This window comes from Haemorhous mexicanus, chromosome 1, assembly GCF_027477595.1.
Source record: "Haemorhous mexicanus isolate bHaeMex1 chromosome 1, bHaeMex1.pri, whole genome shotgun sequence".
Classification (NCBI taxonomy): Eukaryota; Metazoa; Chordata; class Aves; order Passeriformes; family Fringillidae; genus Haemorhous; species Haemorhous mexicanus.
The window spans coordinates 43596675-43622956 of NC_082341.1; the positions used below are offsets into that span (position 1 = coordinate 43596675).

At 36.7% G+C, this 26282-nt stretch overlaps 1 protein-coding gene across 1 annotated transcript; it reads left to right on the forward strand.

Annotated features, from left to right (window-relative positions):
- The first annotated feature begins 3821 nt into the window (after positions 1 to 3821).
- Positions 3822 to 25633, forward strand: LOC132327887 (prostatic acid phosphatase-like). Its single transcript, XM_059847561.1, has 11 exons — positions 3822 to 4041; positions 10022 to 10117; positions 12046 to 12132; positions 13026 to 13178; positions 15731 to 15829; positions 16684 to 16788; positions 17778 to 17910; positions 19309 to 19391; positions 21076 to 21182; positions 21754 to 21923; positions 22715 to 25633. Exons 1-11 carry the CDS (start codon positions 3928 to 3930, stop codon positions 22831 to 22833), a joined length of 1266 nt encoding a protein of 421 aa, XP_059703544.1. The 5' UTR covers positions 3822 to 3927; the 3' UTR covers positions 22834 to 25633.
- The last annotated feature ends 649 nt before the right edge of the window (positions 25634 to 26282 follow it).

Genomic DNA, 26282 nt, shown 5'->3' on the forward strand with positions numbered 1-26282 from the left:
CTGTCTTACAGTCTTTAGCAGGCATTAACAGATTCATTTCAGTTCCTCTTAAAGAAGAAGTGAGTCAAATTGAGTAAAAACAGTTTCACATTGGAATTATTTAGATTACTTATTTTTTAAATATGTTGCAAAACCAGGATCACCTGGATATGCAACTCCCTCTCTTCTTTCACAAGCAATGGCTAGACAGGGAGTCATATTTTAAAGAAGACTTGCTTCAATAACCTGAATAGTCATAGATGCTGTAATATAGCTGGATATAACTTGTGATCACTATTTTTCCTTTTATATGCTGACGCAGTGTCAGCAAAATGGGGAATGAACAACAGAAAAGCAACAGTAATTTTGTGCTGCCTGGAAAAGGTGGCATTGGACAGCCTGAACTATCATTTTCATTAATTTCCATCTTTGGGTTATTTACTGAGCTGACTATCAAAAATGAATGAAAGAAAAATATGCAAAACAACCTAAACTCTGATCAAATTAATTAACTAATTTAGATTTGTTTCATAGTAGTACTAGAAGTAGGTTTTTCTTCTTTTTGTATAATGTTCATAGTACTTACCCAAGATGTGGCAGGCACAAGTTCAAATCCCTCCTTTAGCAAAAGGATTTGTCTCTGCCTCTTCCAGAAAATAAAATCACCACCAAAGTGCAGAGTTTCAGAGAGGACAGAGAAGAGGAATAGTGCTTTCTGTCTCTCTCTTATTTGGAGTTCACTTTGTTTTTTGAAAAACCTGCAAATTAGGTTTCTTGTGTCTCAGGCAAACATTTTATCTCATAAGATCAAGAAGAAATTCTCTGAGTGCCCTGTAACCTGTTGCATATTACAAACTTGGGACAACTAAGAAATTATTAGAAGACAGTTACTAGACAGTGAGTAGACACTTTCTTCCCCCCACCTGCCTTAGATTAGTAACTTTGGGATTAGGACACTTTTATTTCTGTAGTCTAAAACAGAGGTTCATGTTCTGTCAGCAGCACAAGTGAATTCTTTCTGTGTCACAAATCAACTCCCTTGTCCTTCCCATTCCCCACAATTGGGTGAAAACACCCCCACACAGAGCTGTGAGACAGTCTTGTTTTCCTCATGTTTCAGAATGGTGCTTGGAAAATGCATCACTTTGTTTACTGAAACCAAATCTTTTCTTTCCCTTTTTCAGCTCAAAAGAAAAAAAAGAAAAAAAAGAAAAAAAGAAAAAAAGAAAAAAAGAAAAAAAGAAAAAAAGAAAAAAAGAAAAAGGAAAAAAAGAAAAAAAGAAAAAAAGAAAAAAAGAAAAAAAGAAAAAAAGAAAAAAAAAAGCAGCTTGGAAAGAAAGATTTGAGATAAATCCAAACCATAAACCATGCTAAGTGCTGATCTGCACATGCAGTCAGTAGCAGGACCTGAGCTGTTTCCCTATGTGAGCAGCTTGGTTCTTGAGTGCTGGCAGCAGCTTCACACCTGGTGCTTTGACTGCTCTGACTTTCACCCTTTCAGGGTGTAGGTTCTCCTCCACCAGCAGCAGTGGTTACCTCAAGTAACCCTTGTGTACAATAAAGCACAGGCTCTTTTGCAACCAGCCACTTCAAAGCAAATCAAGGCTTCAGCAAGCCTTTAAGATAGGTAGATGCACTTAAAATTTATAATTGTGTTTAATTCTACTTAATGCCATAATATCATAATTAGAACTTATGGCAATAAGTCAAATTAACATAAGCATGATTTAAATTGTTTAGGTTCACTTGCATTATAATGCTTCAACAACCATAAATAGATTAAGAAGGACTTTTTTTATTATTATTATTTTGAAGCAACTTTTCCTGAAAAGTGCCAGGATTTAGTTGCTGCAGAATATGCTGGGCTTATACCTGCAAATCCCAAGTAGAAATGGAGATAATTCCAGAAACACAAGGAAATTTCCAAATTGAATATATACTACCAACATACTTACAGATTGCATATAGGATTCTTACATGACTCTGTCTTAACCAGTATGGGGATTTTTTTCCATTTTGGAAAGTGCAGTCATTTACTTAAGTTGTTGTGGTACCTATTATTTTGAGCACAAAATACTCTCCCTAACAAAGTATACGTGCCATGGGAAGAGTGAAACCACAGAAATCACTACTACTTACCACAGGCTTGGTCTTGTGTTGAAGTATCATTTTTAAGAGACATTAGCAAAGATTTTCTATAAAATGCCATTGTCATATATTTTTTAACATTCTTGAATTATGCCATCCAGAATCCCCCTCCCTGCCCCAATAAAATTGAGTTCAGGTCCTGAAGTGTAGTCACTAGAATGGTTCCATAGTAGTGAGACTACAGTAGTCATAGTCCCTCATCAATGAAACACAATAAACCAGCAAAATCTTATAAAATCTAATAAAAAAGCAAATCTTATAAAAATTAATCAGTTATGAATTTCATGGCAAGGCCATAAGAAGGATAAGAAAATATTCCACGAGCCAACAGTGATCCTTGATCAAATAGCTTAGGAACTACCCATTACATAGATTAAAAAAGTAGGACATTCATTCTTGAGTTTTGAGACACACGACAGTATTCTGAGAGTCTGTTTTATGACCTAGACTCTTAAATAATGGAAGAAGATGATCAGCTTATGTTTGTTTTCAGAAAGACAACATTATTTATTTATGAAGTATAGATAACTCTCATGCACCTTTTGCATAAGCAAAAATCACCCCAGGAGAGATCAAAAAGGAGGGTGGGCACATGATAGTGGAGGAAGAAAGAAGTCCAGCTGCTGAAAACTGGGAATGGATTGAGAAGACGGACAGGAAAGTTCGGGAGCTGTCATACTCCTCCCACTCAGTCCCATCCATCAGACAATGTGGATACATAAAGACATTCATACAACTTGGAGGAGAGGATACCTGAGGCTCAGTGGGCTTTAGGGCCATAAATTTCTGGTAAATGGTGGAACACTTGTTGTAGAAAATGCTGCTGCAGAGAGCTCAACAGAAGACCCTGAGACAGGTTTGGGTATGATAGGAATGGAATGACAATCACAAAGGACCTTAAGTTTTAGTATTTAAAGAACTCTACTCTGCAAACTAATTCATTGCTCAAAAACTGCTCATGAAATCAAGGGTACAGGTATCTTCTTCTTTTTTTATAGAGAGGAAGCAGCAGAGGCAAGCTGAGCAATCTTTTCAAAGCCACTGAGCTACTGCCAGAAAGAGTGCTTTTAATCAGTAATAACAAAGATGTGAGTTGAAGGACATGTTAATAAGAAATTTCTTGAAGATTTGGAGCCAAAAAAGTTATAATAAGCAGTTCCAAAGTATAGGAATACTCCAAAGGAAAAGAAGAATAACATACACAAATTGAAGAGCAAAAACTGCCCAGCAAGGATCTTAAAGAACATACTTGCTGCAAAATTTATTCAAGTATTTTATCTGAGACACTGGCAATTTTAACCCACATGAAATGTTGTTTTAAATAATTATTCTGATTTTATAATGATCATGTGGAAGAAGGGAAAAAAAAGGAGCGGAAGCAGGCTGAAAAGTGGGCTAGCTGAGCAGCAAAGAGAAACAGTATTGCCTGGCTCATGGTTCATCCTTGTGGCTATAGTTTGGAAAAATTCCAGGCACAGAAAAGTCAAAACAGAACAGGTAGGTTGAAACACCAGCAATCCTTAGCAATTCCTTTGTATTTTAACTTCATCCTCACACTCCAAAAGAAAAAAAAAAAATCAGGAAAAAAAGGAACTGAATTATGATTTGATTAAAAAGAATGTAAACAGTAATTTGAAAACAAAGGGCGATGCAATTTGTTGCGTAGTCACACAACATTCCTCTTGGATTTGAAATGCACCAGCGGCAGTTCCACCCCTTCTGAAGGTACAGCCTGACGTCTCACAGTTGAGCCTGAGCAGCTGCTAGAGCTACAAAGTCTTTCTTTCCTCTTCTGTCAGGATGGGTGTGATACAGCTTCCCACCTTGTCTAGGATCCTGTGTTTTTCTTTTCACATTATCGTCATTCTGCTTCAACAGACTGCTGCAGCACGAGAACTGAAGTTTGTGGTCGTAGTAAGTAGATTTTTTTCTCTCTTTTGTTGTGGGGAATACAGGGACAGAATTACATGTCTGTTGAATCAGACAAGGTGAACAGTTTCTTTGCTTGTCTTCAAACTTAGAAATGAGTACTGCTGTCTTTTTGCTGACTGAGTTTAAAGACCTCACCGAAAGAAAGATAAAAATGTCTCTAGTTATTAGAACTTTCATCTCCTAAACTCCTAATTATTTCATCTCCTAATTTCATCTCCAAATATCTCCTCATCTCCTAATTATTATTTCAAGATAACTGAGTTAGTGGTAGATGCATAGTGCAGAGCAGTTAAGAGATGCAAAGTCCACATTTATCTCTTCTTCCTTAGTTTAGCTGACTCTCCAATGGATGGCATGGGAGCGGGTGATTATGGACTACCTCTTCTATGCTTGGAAGCTGAAGCATATCATGTTAAAGAAGTTACCACACATAAACACACAAAATAAATATTTTCCATTTCACAATAACTGAATTGTCACAGCAGTACACTGAGAAATGAAAAAGGCAGGTATTTTTAAGTGGAGATTTGAGAGACATATTGTATTAACTTCAGTTAGGCTGAAAACAGACTGTAATAATTCTTTTGCTGGGCCATTTCTTATTTCAAAGTAGCTAAACACTACTTCAATGTCACTTTCCCAAATACCTCTAGAGAAAGAGACATTAATTCAATGTAATACTTTGGATTACAAAGGTTGAACAATGGTCCTGTTCATTCTTTTTTTAAATAAAAGGTATAATGATAAAGAATAGTTAGTCCAAAGGAATATTTTCTGTGCAAAGTTGAGGGGATTGGAATGAACTTCTATAAATAGGCAATTGAAGACCTTCTCCTTCAGCCTTTCCCTATTTGAGACATTATCTGTGCAGAAGTACTGCCTTCAAAACATATCTTCTGACTCTAGATAGAGCACTTCACATATAGCCACACTGGGTGCATTGTGCATGCACAGCTTGGAGGAAGGCCAGAGTGCACAGGAAAAACCAGTTCCTGCTCCTGCTGAGACACCACACATAGCAGGGACCTGACGCTAACTCCAGTAACATTCTGTATACAGAAATATACTTACACGTTTTTTCAATGGTAACAGGGAGAACTGGATGAAAACAGGTAGACAGCAAGCCTTGGAGCAATAACTCCTTGAAAGGAATGAGATTTTTATTGAACTGCTGTTATTGTGTTTTGACAAGCAATGATTTTGCAGAAAGTTACAGGAAATGTTTACCATTATGGAGAGAGAGGCTTCTTATCCAAAATCATCTGCTCACCAAAACTGTGCTTACAATAACCTAACCAAAAAAATAAAAAAATAAAAAAACAAAAACCCACAAAAAAACCAAACAAAAACTAAAAAACCAATTTCTAGGGCAGCTTGTCACAATTAACATTAAATAGTAGGCAAATTTCATTTAGGCTGTCTTCCTTTTAATCCTGTTACTTTTGCTTAGGCTGACCAATCACATAAAATGTTACAATAGGTTTAATCTCACCACAATATACATATTTTTTCTCAAGTCAGGGTTTATGTATGCTCTATTGAATTTTGCCTTCTGAAATCACTGATTGAATTTTCATAGAAACAGAATTGCTAGTATAAATATACAGCATAGGAATTGGCCCCATCAGTGAATATATCACTGATATAATGGGATATAATGAGGGTATTGCTACAGTCAGGTAAATCTGAAAGGCATCTTTCTGACATACTTCAACAGCCATTGGCCAGCTGTCCTGTAAGTTCCTATGTTTTCACCTGGGAGTATTACTGCAGTGTGAAAATTGTCATAATGAATTTTTAAAATTTCCTTAGCAGAACTGTACAATATAAAATACATCTGCAGGGATGAAGAAACATGGATAAATGTTCACTTTTTCTCACTTCTAGAATTGTGCTATGCCTGGGAAGGTGCCTCACTCTCTCTTCACAACTTCCAACTTTGTGCTGACTCTGCACATTTTGATTATTGGCCACAAGCCCTGTTCTCTGAAAAGCTCTAATTCAAGCTAATTTTTTAAAATGCTTTTAAAATTTCTTTGCTTACATGTAAACATTAGCTCTTACCATAACTCTTAGCAATAAATTTAAGATTAAAGGCAGAATTTAAATTTAAAAACACAAACTTTAAATTTAAAGAAGAAAATAGGAAATATGTAGGACAATCAGGCACCCACATAGAAATGAAGAACTGATTTATTGCCTCTGTTTAAAGAACTTCTGACCTGGACCTTCAGTCCCTGCACACACACACATTTCACCTGTCATATATACAAAGAGGTGTGGTTTCTGAGGCACTGTGGTTTCATCATGTTTTTCTTCTTGTAACTCAGGATAGGAAGCGTTGACTGAGCATGTTATCTCTGAGTGTGATTTCTCTAATCAAGCCAAGCCATCTGAAACCTTGACTAAACATGCTCAGTATTTCTACATCTGGTTTCCCTGAACTGGCAGCATGATGGTTTCACTTCACTTTTGTTTCTCCCTTCATGCTGCTGGCTTCAAAGTAAGAGATCTTTTTGTTTAAAGTTAAGTCTGTCAATAAAAAAGTGTCTGCAAGACGCTCACTATCACTCAGAGACAGATACTTCACTGTAATTCATGGCATTTCTAAATGAAGATGTTATATATATATATATATGTGTATGCTACATATGCCATATCCTCAGTGCACCCCCTCCCCTGCACCAGATTGTCCCCAGTATGATTTTTCACCTGACAACAATGGAAGCAAATGCTGGCCAGAGTCATGTGACCATTTTCATATGAAGTGATCATCCTCACAAAGTTACCAAGAGTGAATGGATGAACCAGACACCAAATCAGATTCAAGCTGTATCAGAGTGGAAGGAGAGGGTAATGAATTTGGTAATTATTCACCTATTGCTTCTGAGAACTGAGGTGAAGCACTTCAAAAAGAGTGCCAAAATTAATATACCAAACAGATCTGCTTCGCTCTTCTTGTATACATTCCCCTTACCATCACCTCCTTCTTGATTTCTGGTGTCTTTTCATTTTTTATGATGCTTCCTTGCTCCTCTTCTCTCATTCTGCCTTGTTCTGTTACTCCTGAAAGGTCAGGAAGGTAATCCGTAGGCCAGGAGTAATAAATGCTGCAACACACATATTTTTAAATTAATTTGAAGAATCAACTCATTTTTAAAAAAAGTTGAAATTATGAGTGTTGAGAGACTCATATCGATGAGTAAGGTAAGATCTGTAGGGATACACTTTCTTTTCCTATCAGGTGTTCTAATGAAAAACACAGTTTGAAGTTTTAGAGAAAGTCTCTTAAGATGTAGCTGTGAGTGAATGAGTGGCCATTCAACCACTTAGGTGAAGTGGTTGTTCATTCAGTCATTGTTTCATTTCCAGCTGAAGCAAGGTCATTTTCAGAAGTAGCATGGAGGTTTGAGCACATAAAAAAACCAGTTGGCTAAGAAGCTTTGTCCTTCAATTCCTAAAAATGGGGTTCTGCTTTTTTAAGTGTTTGTTCCCTTCTTGCTGCTTCTAGCTTAGTGTTCATATCCTATTTATGTGACACTGCACAATGAAGGTGCAGAAATAGAAACAAGGAGCTTAATTATTTCAGATTTTGTGTGGACTTAGAGAAATTGTTCTTCTTTTTAGAAGACCACACCTCCACTCCTTTAATATCTTAAGGTTACAAAGAAATAAAATCTTTTTTTTTATATCTCACTCCTTTAATATCTTAAGGTTACAAAGAAATAAAATCTTTTTCTTTATATCTCCTACTCATATAGTCAATACCTCTTTTGATCTTTTTGCACACTAACCTCTATTCAGATAAAATGCTCTTCTGACTTACTGAAAGCTGTTAGGGATTGACTATTGTGACTATGACTGTTGTGACACACCCAAAGTCATGCTGCACATTGAACATAAAACATCACAAACCAGTATTTAAAATCTAACACGTTGCCAGTAATTTTTCACTAATAAAAAAAGGCATATTTATGGCCAAGTGTTGATCTATTGTTAGGTATTGCCTAAAATATACATAAAAATTAGTCATTTAAACATGTCAGTCAATTTGAACAATTGTCAGTTATCCATAAAAATGTTTTTGTGTGAAGTTGGATAAGTTAACAAGAGACGATGCAGCTATGCTGTAATTGGGAATTTAACCTTGACACAGGCATTCTTGACACAGGCACCAGCTTGTCCAGGAAAACTAATGAATCCTACCTGACACCTATGTACATCAGCATAAGGAAATGAACAGTAGAACAAAAATCCCTCTCATTTTTCTTACACTCAACTGAATCAATGTAGCAGACAATCTAGCCCTTTGCTTATTCTCCTGTTCACTACTGGTGCATGGAGAAATTATTATAAAGAACCAATTGAGATTCCAAAATATAAGAGATTTAAAAAGGATTAAAAATTGCACAGATAAGGGAAAAAACCCCAAACAACAGACTTGATGATGAGGGTTAAAACCCTCCTCAATTCACTGCAAAATATTCATTGCAGGTTAGCCACATAGTGAAATTAAACTAGCAAAACAAAAAACATACTAAGCAGTCTTGTACATGTTCTAATGGTAACTTACAGTCTAGCAAACTTTGTTGTCTATTGCAGAAAATGAACAGAGGGAGAAATCCAATTATATTTGCCTTTAATGGACAGTATTTTCCATCTCTGAAGTACCTGCTTCAGCACAGGTTCATGTGCATTAGGCTGATGGAAAGGGTGTGTGTTGTAATTAAAACATTAAGTAACACCACTGGTGTTTACTTTGAAAAATATAAACGTGAAACACCTCCGAGTGGGAGTGGCAAACTAACTAGTGTGAACAACCCTCTCTGATGTCTGGGCAAGAATGAGGCAGCTTAATGAGGCAATGGAGAGTATTAATTATAAACAAGCTATGTACCACTGAGGTATTAGGGCATAAATCTCATTTTATTAACAAATATACCATGCTGCTACGTCGTCATTTTCTTGTGCTAAATCAGGAATGAAGCTGCTGATGGGAACATTGATAAGCAAAGGTTATTTTTCCAACAATATGGGTCAGCATCCTGGAAGGTTGTCTGGAGCCCTGTGAATTTGTATTTCAGCATTTTGTTTCATGTGAAACTTCCGTGGATTTAATTTTTCTAAGCAGACGCAGCATATGCTTAGAGGGGATAATTTAGTTTTTCAGAACCATTTAATCTAGGGCTATAATTTCCTTTGTATGATGGAATAAAAATACAAAAAATTTTCATTTAATTTTTCTGATTAAAAAATCATATGATTGAATGCATCACACTAATACTCAGCATGCTGGACTGTTCAGGATAGTAAAGCAACCAAAATATTTGCTCTCACTGAATTTGATAGAAATAAAATCCTAAAGATATTCCAGCTTCTTGAACAGCAAATATTTTTTAAAAATATTTTTATACATGCATGTGAAAGTACTAATCAAGTATTAAGCCAACAATGTAAATGTTTCAACTCTTTTATCTTTATATTTTAGGATGATTGAGAAACTGAGCATGAGATCCATGTGTACATAGAATTACTTTTAAAGATACTACTAGAAAAAAAAGGTTACCAAAAAAAAATGCAAGTGTCTATGATAAAGTAATTAAATACTAATCTAAGCACATCAGTAATTGGCTTAATATTCAGAGGAACTGACTTTCCAAAATTCTATCATATTTCCTGGCTAGATGGCTAGCTGTGAAGGCAATCCCAACACTAACATCTAGGGTGATTAATGTTCTAGAAGGAAGAATCATCAGGCTTATGCCCACTTAATTCTAACATAATTATACATAATCTTGATTTTAAGGAATGTATTCACATCCTACTTGACCAGGTTTCTGCAGACTCTCCAGCATTTTCATTTGAAAAATGCCACTGGAAGTATAATGTATGCTTCACTACTAGTTAGATAAGAGTGTTAACAGCAATGACCTCAAGGGGTTTTTATTGCTTACATTGTCAGCTTTTCCGACATGGTGACCGAACACCAATTGTGAACTTCCCAACTGATCTACACAAAGAGAGCGAATGGCCCCAGGGATTTGGACAGCTCACCAAGGTATGTTGACTTTCTTAGAAGAACTTAAAAATGCTACTAAAAGTGAAAGTGGGAAGGTATTTTTTGTGTGTGTGTCTCAAAAGCATTAGCAAAATCCCCGGTTCTGATAGTTGCTATAAGCAAATACCAATACCAGTAATTCATAAACATTTTTGCAATGTTAATAATTTAGCTATTATTAAATTGAAATCTTGTTTATCATAGCTTTATGATTACCTTCCTAAAAGCAACAACTTCTAGATAGTGTGTCTGCATTTAAATGAATGGCAAGTTTAAACACTGTACTGTCAACATTGATGAAGTTCTAATGACCATTAAGTACTGAGCCCTGTGATAGGGCAAAGACACGACACCTGCCCACCATGTCAAGTGACAAGTCCACATCCCATTATTGGACTGACAACCACCAATTCACAAAACAAGAGAAGACTTGCAGGAGAAGGTTGCTTCTGAGGACAATGTGTTTTCTAACAAGGCCATTTGCAGCCCAGAGTTTCACTAGGACGCACTGAATCTACTTGCTGCTCTGGCATTTTAACATCAAGCCTTATCTCTTTGACTGTATTTGACATATGAAGCTCTGGAGCAAAAGGAAGCCAATACATTTCCTAATAACATTTTGTCATGGTGCAGAAGTATGAAACAAAGACAGTTCAGTGTTTAATGTAAAATTCACACACTGAAACAATGCTTCGCTATCTTATTACTAGCTTATGTACTAAGATGTTCCTGCCTTGGCATTGTCTTTTTTGAGAACTTTTTGCTATTTTGCTATCTTTTTAACAACAGTAGTAGGAATGCTCTTCTCTGACAGGTAAAAGTTCAGCTTAGGCTTTAGAAATAAATAACAGAAAAGACAGAAAAATAAAGAACAGAAAAGTGTGCAACCTAAGACAACTGCAGGCACACCAAGGCAAAGACAGAAGAATGCTACTTAAGACAGAAATATAAGCCTCAAATATAGAAGGCTGGACAAATAGCAATGACAATGATAAATAGTAGGCTGTCATTCATCCTATCTCAGTTGTCACTAAATGACATACATTGTAAAGGACAATGTTGACCAGTGTCTACAGATCTACAGCACTGTGGAAATAGTATTTGTATAGAATTAGGGTCATTGCCTTTTTGTAGCAGACATTGCAATCTTAGCATTTCAGAACATAGAATTTCTTCATAGATCTAAGTGAACATTTCTATTAAAAATTCTAGATCACCTGCAATATACACAATTTTTTCTGGTTTTGGCTGAGAGAGAGCTGGTACGGGGCTCTGTTTTGGATTTGTGCTGAAAACAGTGCTGATAATGCAGGGAGATTTTTGTTGCTCCTGTGCACGGCTTACACAGATTCGCGGGCTTTTCTGCTTCTTGTACCACCCTGAGTTTGTCTGGGGGTGCACAAGAAGTAGGGAGGGGACACGGCTGGGACAGCAGATCTCCACTGACCAAAGAGATATACCCTACCATATGATGCCATGCTCAGCATAAAAAACTGGGTGGAGGAAGAGGGAGGGGCAGACATTCAGCTTGATGTGGTTTGTTTTCCCAAGTAACTGGGATGGGGCTCTGCTTTCCTGGAGGTTAACACCTTCCTGTCCACGGGAAGTGGTGAATAAATTCCTTGTTCTGCTTTGCTGGCATGTGTGGCTTTTGCTTTTCATATCAAACTGTCTTCAAGACCTGAAGTTTTCCCACTTTTACTCTTCTGATCCTCTCCCCAGCTTCACCAGGGGTGAGTGAGAGAGCAGTTGTGTGGTGTTCAGTTGCCAGCTGGGGTTAAAGCACAATAACAGTATGTTATACAAACAGTTAATGATCACATTAAAGGTGATTGCTGAAGAAAAAAAAAAAAAACGAAAAATACACTTTTAAACTGAAAGTCACTAGTCACCTTAATCTAGTAGTCACCCATATGCTTGCCTTACAGACTGGAATGCAGCAGCTATTTGAACTTGGACAGTACATGAGGAAGCGATATTCCAGCTTCTTGAACAGCACATACAACCGGCAAGAGGTATAGAGCAGATCTGTCTGCAGCACATTTCTCTGGCATAGCAGAACTATGGACTTAAAAAAGCACATTATCATATTCATTTCATTAATGGAAATTAAGGTAATAGAAGGACATTTTTGAAAGTCAGACTTATGTCAAAGTAAACACAGAATAAAGTCTATTTTTCAGCTCTTACATTCTGTTTGGGTCTTTCACAATCTAATTTTCCCAAACTGAACAGCTCCATGATGAATGAGTTGGGAATTTTTCAACAGACTAAGATAATAATGGTCACTGCACAGATAAATACCTCTCCAGTCATGTGATGGGCTGTGCTTACACAGTTCCTCCTATAACAGAGAGGTCTAACAGCTCTTTGGATGTGCTTATCATACAGCACAGATCCATGGTGGGGAAGATACCGCTAACATTTTGGTCTGTTTAGGAGGCATGCATTTTGGGAAGGCATGAAAGACCTTTGCTATACTTCCAAGAGAAGTTTTATGTTTTTGAGTGCTTTAACATTCCTGATCACTGATAGACCATAGAATCATTTAGGTGGGAAAAGACCGCTATGAATTTTAAGTCCAGCTGTTAACCTGTCCACCACTAAATCATATGTATCAATGTTAAGATTGAGAAAAATAAGATAGAGAATGTCCTTCTTTGAAATAATGTTTTCCTATTCTTTCAGTTCAGTCTGGAGGTTAGATTCCAAATTAAAAGATGCTTAGAAATTCCATTTGTGAAACTGAAGTAGGGCCCTGGAAAGCTGAGTTATGGTTTCACTGTTTTGACTTTATGCAAAAATATGAAACCGAAAACAAAAAATCAGTATTGACAAGTCAGGTAAAATTTCTCTAATATTTTATCTTTTCAATTTTATCTTTAATTTTTTGTCATTCTATTTTCAGTTTTACATTCAAAGTACAGATTATGATCGCACCATTATGAGTGCCCAGTCATATCTTTCTGGCCTCTTTCCACCAACTAGCAGCCAAATTTGGAACCCTGATCTTCTCTGGCAACCCATTCCAGTCCATATTTTTCAAAAAACAGCAGAGCAGGTGAGTACTGGCTAGAAGCATTCTATAAAGTCTTAATCTTTCATGGAAGCAAAAGAACAGAAAAAAAGAAAATAGCCAAAAAGCATTTTTATAAGCTTTTTGAGTTCAATATAATAGAAAATATCAAATGTAGCTGCTGGCTGACAAGTATGTCATAGGTCAGCTGTAACAGCTACATGAAAATCCTCCTTCCATAGTTGCAGAATTATCACACACACTACCATTTTCTCCGAGGATATTTCTTCTGACCAGAACACTTTTGGACAGTATTCTATGGAAGTTGCCCTAAATCTTTACAGGAAACAAGTGCTTTTCTATACACCACTCAACTAGACAGATCTTGTCTCTTTGGCAAGTTTTTTCCATAGTTTATTCAAGGAATTGAATTTCCACCAGCCACAGTAATGACCTCAAAATGATTACCTTCCTATTCTGGTAGCACTTGGGCATTCTAATTACAGGCAAGGGCTCTTTTATGCTCAGTGCTATAGAAACATTTAATGAAACCCTAGCACTTCTCTTGCAGATCATACGAGTAGACCTACCTGAATAATAGGTCCTGCAGATGTTTTACTTCATGTAGCTCACCCTGGCTGACTCAGGTTTAGATTTTAAGTTCACTTGCTCTTGTGACAAGGAAAGGTTAGCTTACCTTACACAGGTTACACCTTACACAGGTAAGGAACAGTCTGGCCAACAAGGATAAAAAGCTCTGTAATGGCAGAAAGCCTCATTTACTTCTGGCTTTGAGGACAGAAGCTGACTGTAAGGAAATTTGTACAAACCCCCTATTACATAACTGCCTGTCACCAACATCAGACGACGGACTCACTCATTAGGGCACTGCCACACCTCTCTCCCTTTGATGTTGCTCCATTCTTAGAGACCATGCTTGAAAACAGGTACAGAGAGAAAGGGCTCCCACAAACTGGATTAGGCAAGTGTGATTCAGCCAGAAAGTTCACCCTGTTCCTAAACAGAAAAGAACACTGTCATTGTTATTTAAATACAGGACACCAGAGGAAGTCCTTTCACCAGAAGACAAGAAAAACATCAAAGTGGTTATAGAGTTTTGGCTATATAATACCTCAAAGCCCTTAGGGGAATCACAGTGCAATGAAATAACTTGAGGAAGCCAAGCTCATTTGTAGGAGACTCTAGTGCCTCATCACTTCTGTGGCTGCTTCAGGAGTGGGCATTGACACTTCTCTCAAACACACCTCTGCAGCAATACAAAATGCCTTTTATAATGCAAACCAACTGGAAAAAAACCATTGTTCCCTTGTTAAACCGAGCAGATGTGTGAAGGTATTTTCAAGCCCCAGGCAACACAAAGTGGGAAACTGAAGCCAGGTACAGTCCCGTAAAAAAAAAACCATAATCACAGTTTATTTTCAAGCCACTGAGATCTATCAAGGCTTGACAGGCAACAGTACTGAGTACGGCTCAATGAAGCCAAAGGGAGTGGCTTAATTAATAACACTTAGAGAGAGGTAATTAAGACATACAGCAAGAGAAACATTTGTTATTGTGTAATAAACAACATTCTCCAGTTTCGTACTGCAACCTGATCTTTTATCCTCCAGTGTGCTGCTGTTACAGAAAAGTGCACAGTTGGAAAAATATCCAAGTGAAAGTGGGCTAGGGTCAGTTGGTGGCTGCTGCCAATGGGCCACTGGAGACATGCTGGAAGTGCAATCTGTAAATGTTACAGGATGATACTAGTGCTGGGTCAAAAATGCTCTAGTGATGTGACAAAGTGCTGAACCAGCACAAGCTTGTTTTGTTCACCATGGCTTTTCACTGACATTTTATGCTGTATCAGGGATCATTTGTCTTTGTCTTTGTGAAATTGATATAAACCATATTTGCCAGAGCTCAGGGTTTGAAGGATGCATGTATTTACATGCTGCTCAGATCAAATATATGCTATCATGTGACCTCCTAATGCACACACTTGGAGTAATTAAAAGTGAACCATTTCTCTCAAGAAGAACAGAGCCCTTAGGCCCATAGCTTTTTGATATTTCAGGAGAACAATCTGTCATTCTTGTTTCAAGTTCTGTCTGTTAAGTGGCACTTAACACACTTACCATAATCCACTGGTTATCTCCAAAGAGATGACACATGCACGTGTAGATGGAGAAGCAGTTCAGATTCCAGTACCAGGTGGAGTTAATTTACATCTGGAGGAATGCAGAAAATGAGAGGGAAATTGTAGCTTTTTAAAATTTCTGATCATGGACCCTGACCCATTTCTCAAAGCATTCCCTTGACAGACTTGTGCCATTTCTTTTTGCCAAAATCAGTTAAATTAGGGGAAATCAATGTATCACAGAAACAAGTAGGCATTAAAAAGTCAATCTACCCCAGTCTATTCACTGTCTTAACTGAATTAATGATTAAGGTACCCAAACAAACAATTATTGAGTAGGTCTAGCATAACCATGAATCTGTCTAAAAAATATTAAACCATTAATCTCAGCAACAGAAAAAACAGAGGGGTGTTTATAATTTTAGAACTATTCTAAGTTTTCCTTTTCATGTTTCAGAGGCTGAGCTTCCCTCTGCCCAACTGTCCCCGTTTTGATGAACTTCAGCATGAAACACAAACATCTAAAGAATTTCAAAGTAGAATACAACCATACATGGTAAGAGAAAAAAAAACAAACAAACAAAAATCCAAACAAGCCCAAGATGTGAGTAAAAGGAAGGTAACTAAGTTGTAGAAGTTATGGAATAGCATTTTTTTCATTTTCTAAAATGCAAATACAAATTGAAAAAAATTAAACCCCTGTTTAGGTTATATATACATATAGTTATGAATACATATATACATATTAGAACATATATATATATATGTCACTATTGGGTCAGAGATGATACAGAGTCAGATCAGAAGGCAAAGTGGCAAAAGTCCAGATTTTACTGAAACAGTGTCTATTAGACATTGGTCCAATACAGGTGGGCCTGATTGGTCATTTAATCAATATATTTCACATGACTGGCTAATTAACAAGACACCCATTTGTAAAAAACCCTATGGGCAAAACAGCTTATTGCAAAACACCAGGTGCAGGTTGTTTAGAATTCTTTCTCTCCAGCTTCCTAAAGTTTCCCAGACCGATTCATGGGAAAGCTTATCTAGCTTTCTCTCTCTCTGACCACACTATTGCACCCCCAAGGTTAGATATTAGAGAAAGGCTCTTCACCCAGAGGGTGGTCAGGCATTGAACAGGTTCCTCAGGGAAGTGATCACAGCACCAGCCTGACAGAGTTCAAGAAGCTTTTGGACAATGATCTAAGGCACATGGAGTGATTCTTAAGAATGTCATGTGCAGGGCCAGGAGTTGGACTCAACAATCCTTACAGGTCCTTTCAAACTCAGCTTATTCTTTAAGTCTGTGAAAATTCAGTGAAAAGGTTGGGTGTTAGTGAATCTATCTGCATGTATGTTCCATGGATATTGAGCATTTGTGGTATACCCTTCACTTTTTCCCCACAGGATTTTTTGCAAACAATGGCAGTTAACACAGGGCTTGAACTAAATCACCTTAAAATACTGGACAATTTCCAGCTGTGGAATACATATGACACTCTACATTGTGAGGTAATAACAAATCAATAGATGCTGGGGAAGAATATAAGTCCATCTTTGGGTTTCAATTAAACCATGACAATGTATTTTCACAGGAATGAGTTGTATTGTCACCTACTTTTTTTTTTCTTTTGGTAATTTGAATCTAGGTTATATTTTAGTGCTTTGGTAAAAGCATGGTCTACAGCTTGGGAGATTATAATTTCCATTTCATGACTGAAGAACTGTTACCATTTCCATTATTTCCTTTTTCCCTTTCCCAATATGCTGCTGTAGAATTATTCAGCATGACAGGTATAATAGACTTGTGATTTTTAACAGAGAAATGAAATTATTAGCTTTAAACTGTTACAAGGTAAACATCAAAATACTTAAGATTTTGAACATGAGAGATCATGAAAGATCTATCAGTTAAAAAATTTTTGAGACAGTGATTGCTATCAGTTAAAAAGTGCCCAAACTGACCCCAAGCATGGGATAATTCCATATGGCCCCATCACTGCCAGCAGTGCATGAAGGATTTTGAACATATCCTCAACAAACTGAGGTAATTAAACATGATAAGACACTGTCACTGTTACATGACTGAAGACTGACACTTGTCTTTAGTTGCCCAGTGATAGAACTGGTATGTGGACAACTATATGGAAAGGCAGAAAAAATTAGATATTTATAACTTGAAGACCCAAGAAAGAAAGAGAAGAAGACATATGTCTGCAATATTTCCCACCAAAAACATGTATCTCTATAGCAAGAACACACACATTATACCTACAAGGAATCTCCTTCTTTTAGGTGCTTCTGCTCTGCCCATGCACTCACTTCAGGCCAATCCTCATTCCCACAAAATTTGTTTTAGGGCATGCTCTGGAGTAAAACCACATTGTGCAGAGAATTGCAGGACAGCCTCAGAAAGTCTAAACAAAGTAGTGTGAGTGTAGATGATAGGATGATGGAAACCAGTGAATTATAAACATGCTTTTGCTTTCCTTTATCATTAGGATATTCATAATTACACTCTCCCTGTGTGGGCCACTAAAGATGTAATCAACAAGATGGAAAAACTGGCAGAATTGTCCTTACTCTCATTATTTGGGGTTTACAAAACAGAAGAGAAATCACGACTACAAGGAGGTAAATCAACAAATTCATAGCTTTAAGAAAGGAGGAGGTAATGCAACATCTTGTCACTTCACTAATGCAAAATTCTTCAGACAAACCCTTGATTTGAAACTATGGACATTGGATGCCATATTAAGTATTCAAATATGTGCTGAGCATTGGCACTTGCAGGGATAAAATAGCGCAAAAAGGCGTAAAAATTAATATCTTCAGGTTTTCCAGATTTTTAAAGGTATTAGGACTTCTTAGCAATATTATAGAAAACTAAGGGAATAAATCAGGCTCTCGTGGTTATGATCATTACTTATCTTATAGTAGGTTAGATCTGGTTGTTTCTCCAACATTTCTTCTAGTTGTTTACTGTTGTTTTTCTCCCTTTGATGTACTGGTTATACCTTGTGTCAAAACACTGACAACATATTTGTAGCTCTCTAAGTGGTATAAAGCTGCTCCAAAACAGTCTGATCGGAATAGCAGCTGAGAGATTCTAGTTATGTCTATACTGCAAGAACTACAAGAACTGGGAACTACTGCTTAACTCCAAAATGGGGGCACATAGACTGTGCTGCCCATTCTAACACTACTTCAGGACACAACCCTGGCATTTATCATATGATCCCCAGGTATCCATGAGCAGGAAATCCAAAAAATTGAGTTAGAATATTTGCAGGCTGGAATATTTGAGGCTAGGCTTTCTAATGCACCTACTGTGTAGCCTAGATCTAGGTAAAGAATTATTAGCAGATCCATCACTAAGGCATGCACATCACTGGATCAAATAAATAGCAACTACAGGCTCCAATCTGCAGTAAAGACTATTACCTGGCAGATGCCCATATCATGTGGTCAGGACTATTTAATGTTCACTGGCATACCAGTTACATCCTCTTTCCTTAGAATTATATAAACTGTGCTTCAGGGAATTTCTGCTACCCTTACCCATTGGTTTTAGAATACCTTTGGGCAGGAGAAGAAGTACAAAAGAGCTTTGGAAAAAATGAAGAATCAATAATGTGTAACATGTTGGAAGTAAATAGTTAAAATATTTCTTTGGCATGCAGAGAGGAAGAGACCAGCACAGTTGTCATTATTCCAACACTACAAAAAACCAAAAAAAAAATAATGGAGAGATCTCAGCATACCAGAACTGGAAGTGTCATTATCACCAGTTCTCAGGATGGTTCTCAATGATTTCCTGTGAATCCTCTTCTTCACTTGACCTGGATGATGAATCATATATTTCTCCTCTGTAGTATCTTCTCTGTAGTTGCAAAATTGTATTAAACTGAAAAATGAGTGTGAGGCCTGAGTAGATGTCTTATATTGTATGCTTACACTAGTTTATCTTTTTTGTTTCCATTCAAACGTTATACCTTTATTTTCCACTTCCATTTTTTCCATCTTTTTAAGGTGTCCTTGTGAATATTATTTTACACAGTATTAAACAAGCTGCCAATTCTTCAAAACCAACAAAAATGGAGGTCTACTCTGCAGTGAGTATTTTCATCTTTCATGAATCTACCTTTGATTTTACCAATATTTAAGTTAAATGAAAGAATAATATACTACATTTTAATTCATCTAACAAGATAATCACCAATCAGTCCAAGAACACAGTGTAGGCATGGATCTCACCTCAGCTTTAATTAAAATATATTTGGCAAAAAAACCTATATATTTTATCATTTGTTATTCCTACAACCCAATGGTGCCGTTTCTATTAGTTGCATCTTTCCTGAAGTGCTCCAAAGATACTGGCACATAGCAGAAATTCAGCTGTGCCACCTAAATCTCTCCTCTGTGGGTTCTTTTTTACTACTGCTGTTATTATTTTATTTATTTTAGAGGGTGAAGCAGGCTATTTTCATCAGACAATGATCTGCTTAGCTCATTCATTATTCTGCCTCTAACAAGAGCCAAAGGCAGGGATGAATGTGAGAATAAAGCCAGTAGAGAGTGATAAAACCTTCCCGCAATCTGTTTCTTAGGGACTTCCTGAGAAAGAACTTGTCCCTATGTTTAGTGTCTCTTGACAGACTGTCTTCCATCAACTTGCCTAATTACTTTTTAAATTCATTTATAACTTTGGAATCTGCAACATCCTGTGACAATGTCTTTTGTGTTAAAGAAAAAAGTACTCCTGCTTTTATTCACATTTTCTGGGTCTCTAATGAATTTACTATTTTCTGTCGCTCCTCTTCCATATTTCCTTTTCCAAGACAGAGTCCTACCATATTTAATCTTTTCTCTTATAGAAACTACTTGATATCTCAAACCTTTATCACTGTCCTTCCTACATGATTCTAGTAATACCATGTTCTTTTTGAAGAAGAAAGAGCAGTACATCCAGATTTTTCACTTCTGCTTTAATACCCTGAGTTCAAGTATACTGTTATTTTTGAAACTGATCAGCCTATAAAATTCCAGAACCTGAATAATAATTAAACCATAGCTGCTAGACTATAATATAAATAGGTCTAGCAGATATATATATACCTAAAGATGCTTGCAAAATTTATGCACCAAAATGTTTGGACTTCCTGCCTTCAGCTCCTCTTCCTATGATCCCTGCAAAAGCAGGGATAATGGGTAGATGAAGAAACTATACGTGGGTGGGTAACAGATCCCATAAAAATAGAAGCCAAACTGAGATTTCGTAGTATGAGTCCAAACAGAAGTAACAATAGAAAAAAAATCTGAAGTGGAAGAAAGGAGAAGTGTCTTTGAACACAACTATCAGTCTGGTATACTACCTGAAAAAAAAGTACTTGTACCTTCACTTGAAATGCCCTAGATTATACTACTTTACACTGCCTTAATCTGACCTTGGAGCAAAAGACACTACCAAAGGAAGGAAAAGAGAAAACTGACTGAAAAACTAGATTTATTACTCAAACCACATCATGCTTTCCCTCAGTATTTGTCTCCAAAATCGTGCCAGATGGCGTAAGACACATACTGCAGTAACTCTTTGGAAATGCCTCCTGCTGTCTGTAGTAATCAGTTAACGCATTTTTCCCAAAGGTGAATATACTGAACATATTTTTATGGTCAAATTTACACAAGTTTTCTTTTATCTTGATTTCCACTCCCTCTCTACACTTGTCTCATAACTCTGGACGAATGCTAGTTGACTTAATTGACTGTAAAGAATGGATTTTTTTTTTTCTCCAATAGCATGACACGACAGTTGGGGCCCTCCAGATTGCTCTCAATATTTTCAATGGAAAACTGCCACCATATGCTGCTTGTCAGTTTTTTGAACTCTATCAAGAAAGCAATGGGCAAGTATCTTCTTATTGATGCAAGAAAGAGTGTTTAGAATTTGCTACCCTCTTTCCCAAACACCTTTTTCTCTCAAATACTGTGAGAAGATACAATTTTGATTTAAATAGATACTTCACTAATAGCCCATAGGCAGAAAGTCATATTAAAACTAGGGAAAATTATATTTTCTGAATGTGCATGTATGCTTTGAAAGAGAGGAATAAGAGGTAAAACAAGCCTTATGAGAGGGAAGAAAATGGTCAAATAAATTTTCCTGATTCTTCAGATGATAGCAAGAACATTTCCAAGATATAACTCATAAAGTAAGCCAGTTGGCTTAGAAAAGCCCAGTGCTGGTGCCATTCAAGGAGCCTGCAGAAGGACCTTTTCCGCTGACTGTTGATCTGTGCAGTTAAATTAACAGCTTTGTCAACGTGGGCTTTGCAGATGTCTTTCACAAAGCCTCCACTCTTGGAGAACAGGTTCTAGAGTAGGATGTTAGAGCCTATTTCCAACATGCTGTCTCAAAGCAGGAAACCTTCTATTTAAGAACCTTTTTTAAAAAAACTTTTCAATGTTGTTAATCAGGCAATATAGCATCGAAATGCACTATCGGAACGACACTTCAAAGGATCCTTATCTCCTCACTTTGCCAGGGTGCACCTCTTCTTGTCCACTTGAGAAGTTTGCTGAACTAGTTTCTCCTGTGATTACAGAAAACTGGTCAAAAGAATGTGGGAAGAAAGACAAAATGAAAGGTAGTGTAACAGTTCTGTATTTTCCACATAAGACATGGAGGCAGATGTTTTATCAGTGGCTCCGAACTTTGTTCCTTTCACATAATCAATAGATCTCCCTTTAAGCGTGGGCCAGATTTACTATGGACAAGGAATGTCAGTAGAAATTAAATTAGCATAGTCACAAAAGGAGCTGCCTAAAGGCCGTGGTCAAAACTAGATCTCCAGTTGTTGAAAATGTTTAAGAGAAGTATGGATGTCGGTGCTATACATGGGTCCTGTTCATGTTGGATACATCAGACTTTCTGCAAATGCAAAGCAAAAATGCCTTGCAAATGCATGGTAAGATTTGTGCCTCTGCATTTCTGCAGTTGTACTGAGTGCAGCTGATCCATGATCTACTAACAGCTGAGAATTGATAACCTCTTCCTGCCTGCATATTATTTCTGGGAGGGAGGAGAAGAGCAAGGCAATACATGTTACTTTTCAGTAGTCCTCTTATTTCCCCTGTCCTGCATATATTCACCATTTTGCTGATCCCTGATGAAACTATTTTCCTTTTTTTATGAACTACACATAGGCTCTCCTGCCCTATGGAAACATGGGAGCAAGATTCACCTATGCACAGGAAGCAATCTGAAAATTTCTAGGATTGAAATATTTGTTCTTATGTTGCATGTCAGTAAATATGATCTTGCCAGAAATATTTCCATTATACATATATATAATTAGACTGTTAGCTTTGCATATAAAATAGTATACATATATGTCTTTGATTAACTCCCTTTTCATTTATTTTTTGTTCTTCACAGATATTTTTATTGGATTTAATGTTGCTGTTGGCTTGTTGTCCATTTTTAACCTTGTACTACTCTACCTCCTTTATCATTATGGACGCTGCAGGAGCAGAAACAACTACCAAGACATTTAAAGTGGAGGCAAAATAGTGAAAGCAAGAGCAGCTAGACACCAAGGAATACTTGAAGTTGCTGATACCCATCAGTTTGCTCTGGTCAAAATAACCTCCAAAGCATATTCAATAAACTTGAACAACTGAGGTATCTGTGGCCTAAAATTTGACACATCTGCAGTGACAAATACTGTAGAAATATGCTATTTCAGGAGTTACTGGATGAATGGAATTACTCCAATTTATCTCTTTATTCTACTACTACTATTAGTCAATCTTATATCAACCACTGGGGTGAAGGAATGCTATTGCCTATGTTTTTTCTTTTATATCCCCTGTTACCATTTAGCCCTCTGCTGCTCAACAAGCCTTTCTTCAAAACTGCATTCTGTGATATTTACCTTACTACCTAAAAGTGGCTATTTTGCTGATGCACAGGAAAATAGTTTTAGTGAGCAGAAGTTGCATTACTGTATGAAAAAGACTCATTCCAGCATTTGAACATACTGTTCCTGCATTTATTAATGCAAATTTATGCATGAGTTTTGACCGTGGTCTTCAGCTAATAAGTCTTCAGCCTGCTTTTTAAAGGAATTACACCTCTATAGCTCTTACTGAAATTAGTAGTACTGGGATCATCTCTCTCACATATCCAGGTATCAAGCAAGAAGCTTAGTGCAACAGCATCTTGGTCAGTGTCTGTAACTTCAATAATATGGATAAGTAAATATATTAAAATCTATTTTCGGTTGCTACACTGTTTTCCTATTTTTCTCAGCTACCAGTCACGAATGATCCTTTGCTCTGCATTTCTTGAGCCACTCTTAGAATAATTCCTCAAGCTATCATTCTCTTCATTATCTTTTATTTTAAATCACAATAACTCCTTTAACACCTTGCTCTGTTCACAATACTATATGTTAGCAAGATGTACACTAAAAGTAAGAAAACAATTATCCTGCTTTTTTGTATGTCGATCTCTTCTGTGCAATTTATTTTGTTTAGATTGTAAGCTTCTAATGTCAGGGAATGTGTTTCTGTAACTGCTCTTGAGTGTCACAAACTATATGCATAATAAGCACTAATGTTGCTGTATGAAATCTTGCTTATTGTCATATGTTTCAAGACTGAATCAAGACTTTTTCATCCTGTAGTCCTGCAGAGGATACTGTGAATTACAATACCATGGAGAAGTCTCTTTAAAAACCAAGACAACCATACAAACAGGTGCCAACAGCAGGGTCAGCCCAACAGGTATAATGTGCCTAATGTGTCCTGCTGAGATTCAGAAAGAAAGAAAACTGAGGGATGGAGCTGCTTAACTCAGACATAGCATCACAGCAATGTGAATACACTGCTTTTGCACTGACTTTCACTCACATTCTGTGGGTTGCAATGTGGAGCCCAGGAACCTCAGTAAGCTATTACTGAGATAGTGATCTAGAGATCAGCCCTCAATATTACAGCTGAAATGTGATATAATTATATATAGTGATATTAAATATCATATATTAAATAGCATAAGTCAGAGTAACAAATGTTTGTGGGAGTATAGCACTTCCCAAACATTGCATTTCTTGTAATAACTTCAGCGACTGAAGTGTCCACCTTTTGAAAATTATTTCTCACTCAGTGAAAAGCTTTTAGTAGTATCCATGACATTTCCATTTTATCTATTTTAGGAAATATCATCATCAACTGGTGGATTTGAGTCTTAGATGTTCAGGATTTTTATTGTATAACAGGTTGATGCAAAGCTGTCAAAAAGATGAAAGGCTGTCCCTAAATCAGATGGTTTAGATGTACAAGCTTCAGCTTGTAACTAGTCATTTTTATCCTCATATAAAAACTTGGAGGAATATCTATATTTCAGTCAAATGCATTAAAGCTGCTGCAGGAAACAAGCCTGAGTTGGCTTGGTTACTATTAGAAATGTACTCAAGGTGGGAGAAAGTTCAGAAGAAACTGCAAAACTCATCCTGGCTCTTGTATGTGCACATATATATATATATATATATATATATATATATATATATATACACAGTCAGTGGTTACCTGATACTGAGCTCTGCCTTACCACATCCACAACGCTGCTGGTACCCACTTAAGGATAAATTATGTTTCTTATTAGGGGAAGTCAGATGCTTGACAAATGAAGATGTATTGACTGACAATGTGCAGTAAGAACCAGTTTTGAAATATTACAAAATCAGTCGATTGCACTCCTCAAGAAGCAGAATGGGACATATTTTTCCAAGATTGCTTCTCACAAAAAGAAGTTGATTCAGACAGAAATTATAATGTTAAGTGTCTGAGACATCTTGTATGGTTTTTGCTGCCCAAGCCTAAGCTGTAACAAAGAATTTCAAAAGATAAGGCAATTCTTATTGCAGCAGGAGCTGTCAGGAAAGAGTTTTATTGTAGGGACACCTTTTGGTTAAGAGATAGTCATACTTGAAAATGCATATGTACTTTTAGAAAAGATCCAGTGAACACAAGTTACAGAGAATGTAATGACAGGTTCAGACTTGTAACTTCAGAATTAATGAGGGTACATTAAAGATGTAATAACTTAGTAAAGTAGGTCCTGAATCTGACTTATAGGAAAGATGTTTTGTCTTGCTGTGTTTAAATCAAGTAAAATTTCTCCAGTGGAGTAAAAGTAGACAAGTTCATGTACATGTAGACAAGTTCATAGGTTTTTTATTTTTTCAGCCATATTTACAATTTGATTAGTATAATCTGCAGACTGTTTGTGATAAGAAAATATCTTGTCTCCAAGCAACTTGTGGCACTGCAATAAAGTATGTGAAAGAAACAATTCAGCATTTGCCATTTCATCTTATTGAAAAACAATGGAGCTTTCAGTACCTCTAGAATTTCCAAACAAAACTAAAGGTTCAGATTTGTTGCTTCTATGAGAACATTTTAAAGCACTTCTGCTTTGATACGAATAAAGTTGATGGCATAAAGCTCTTCAATTTGCCCTCTAGCAGTGACATCATCTGTCTCTACAATAATTACAGTAGCAACTAGATGCTCTGCAGCAGGGTTTTCTGGTGCCTATGGTAGACAGTAGTGCACACACAGCACTTTTCACCTCAGTCAGCAACAACCTCCTCTCACTGAATTGATTTCATTTGGGAACTTCTTTTTCCACAGGCCTGAATATTGAACACAGTGGGTCAGCACAGAAGAGGCATCTGACTTCCAGAGTAATATTGGCTCAGCAAGCATCACTCATGTTCATTTGTACAAGTAATGTAGAGACATTGGATCCAAATGACATTATTTCCTCTCACTGTAATGTATTTTCTTAGCTGTGGTAAGAAAGCAGAATGACAAATGCAGTCTTTTTTATTTGAATTTTAAAAAAAGTAAATCTATTCAGTCCAACAGTTTTAAGTCTGGATTAAACCCCAAAAGACAAGAATTATATTTCTAAATTATTCTCCAGCAAAAAAAAAAAA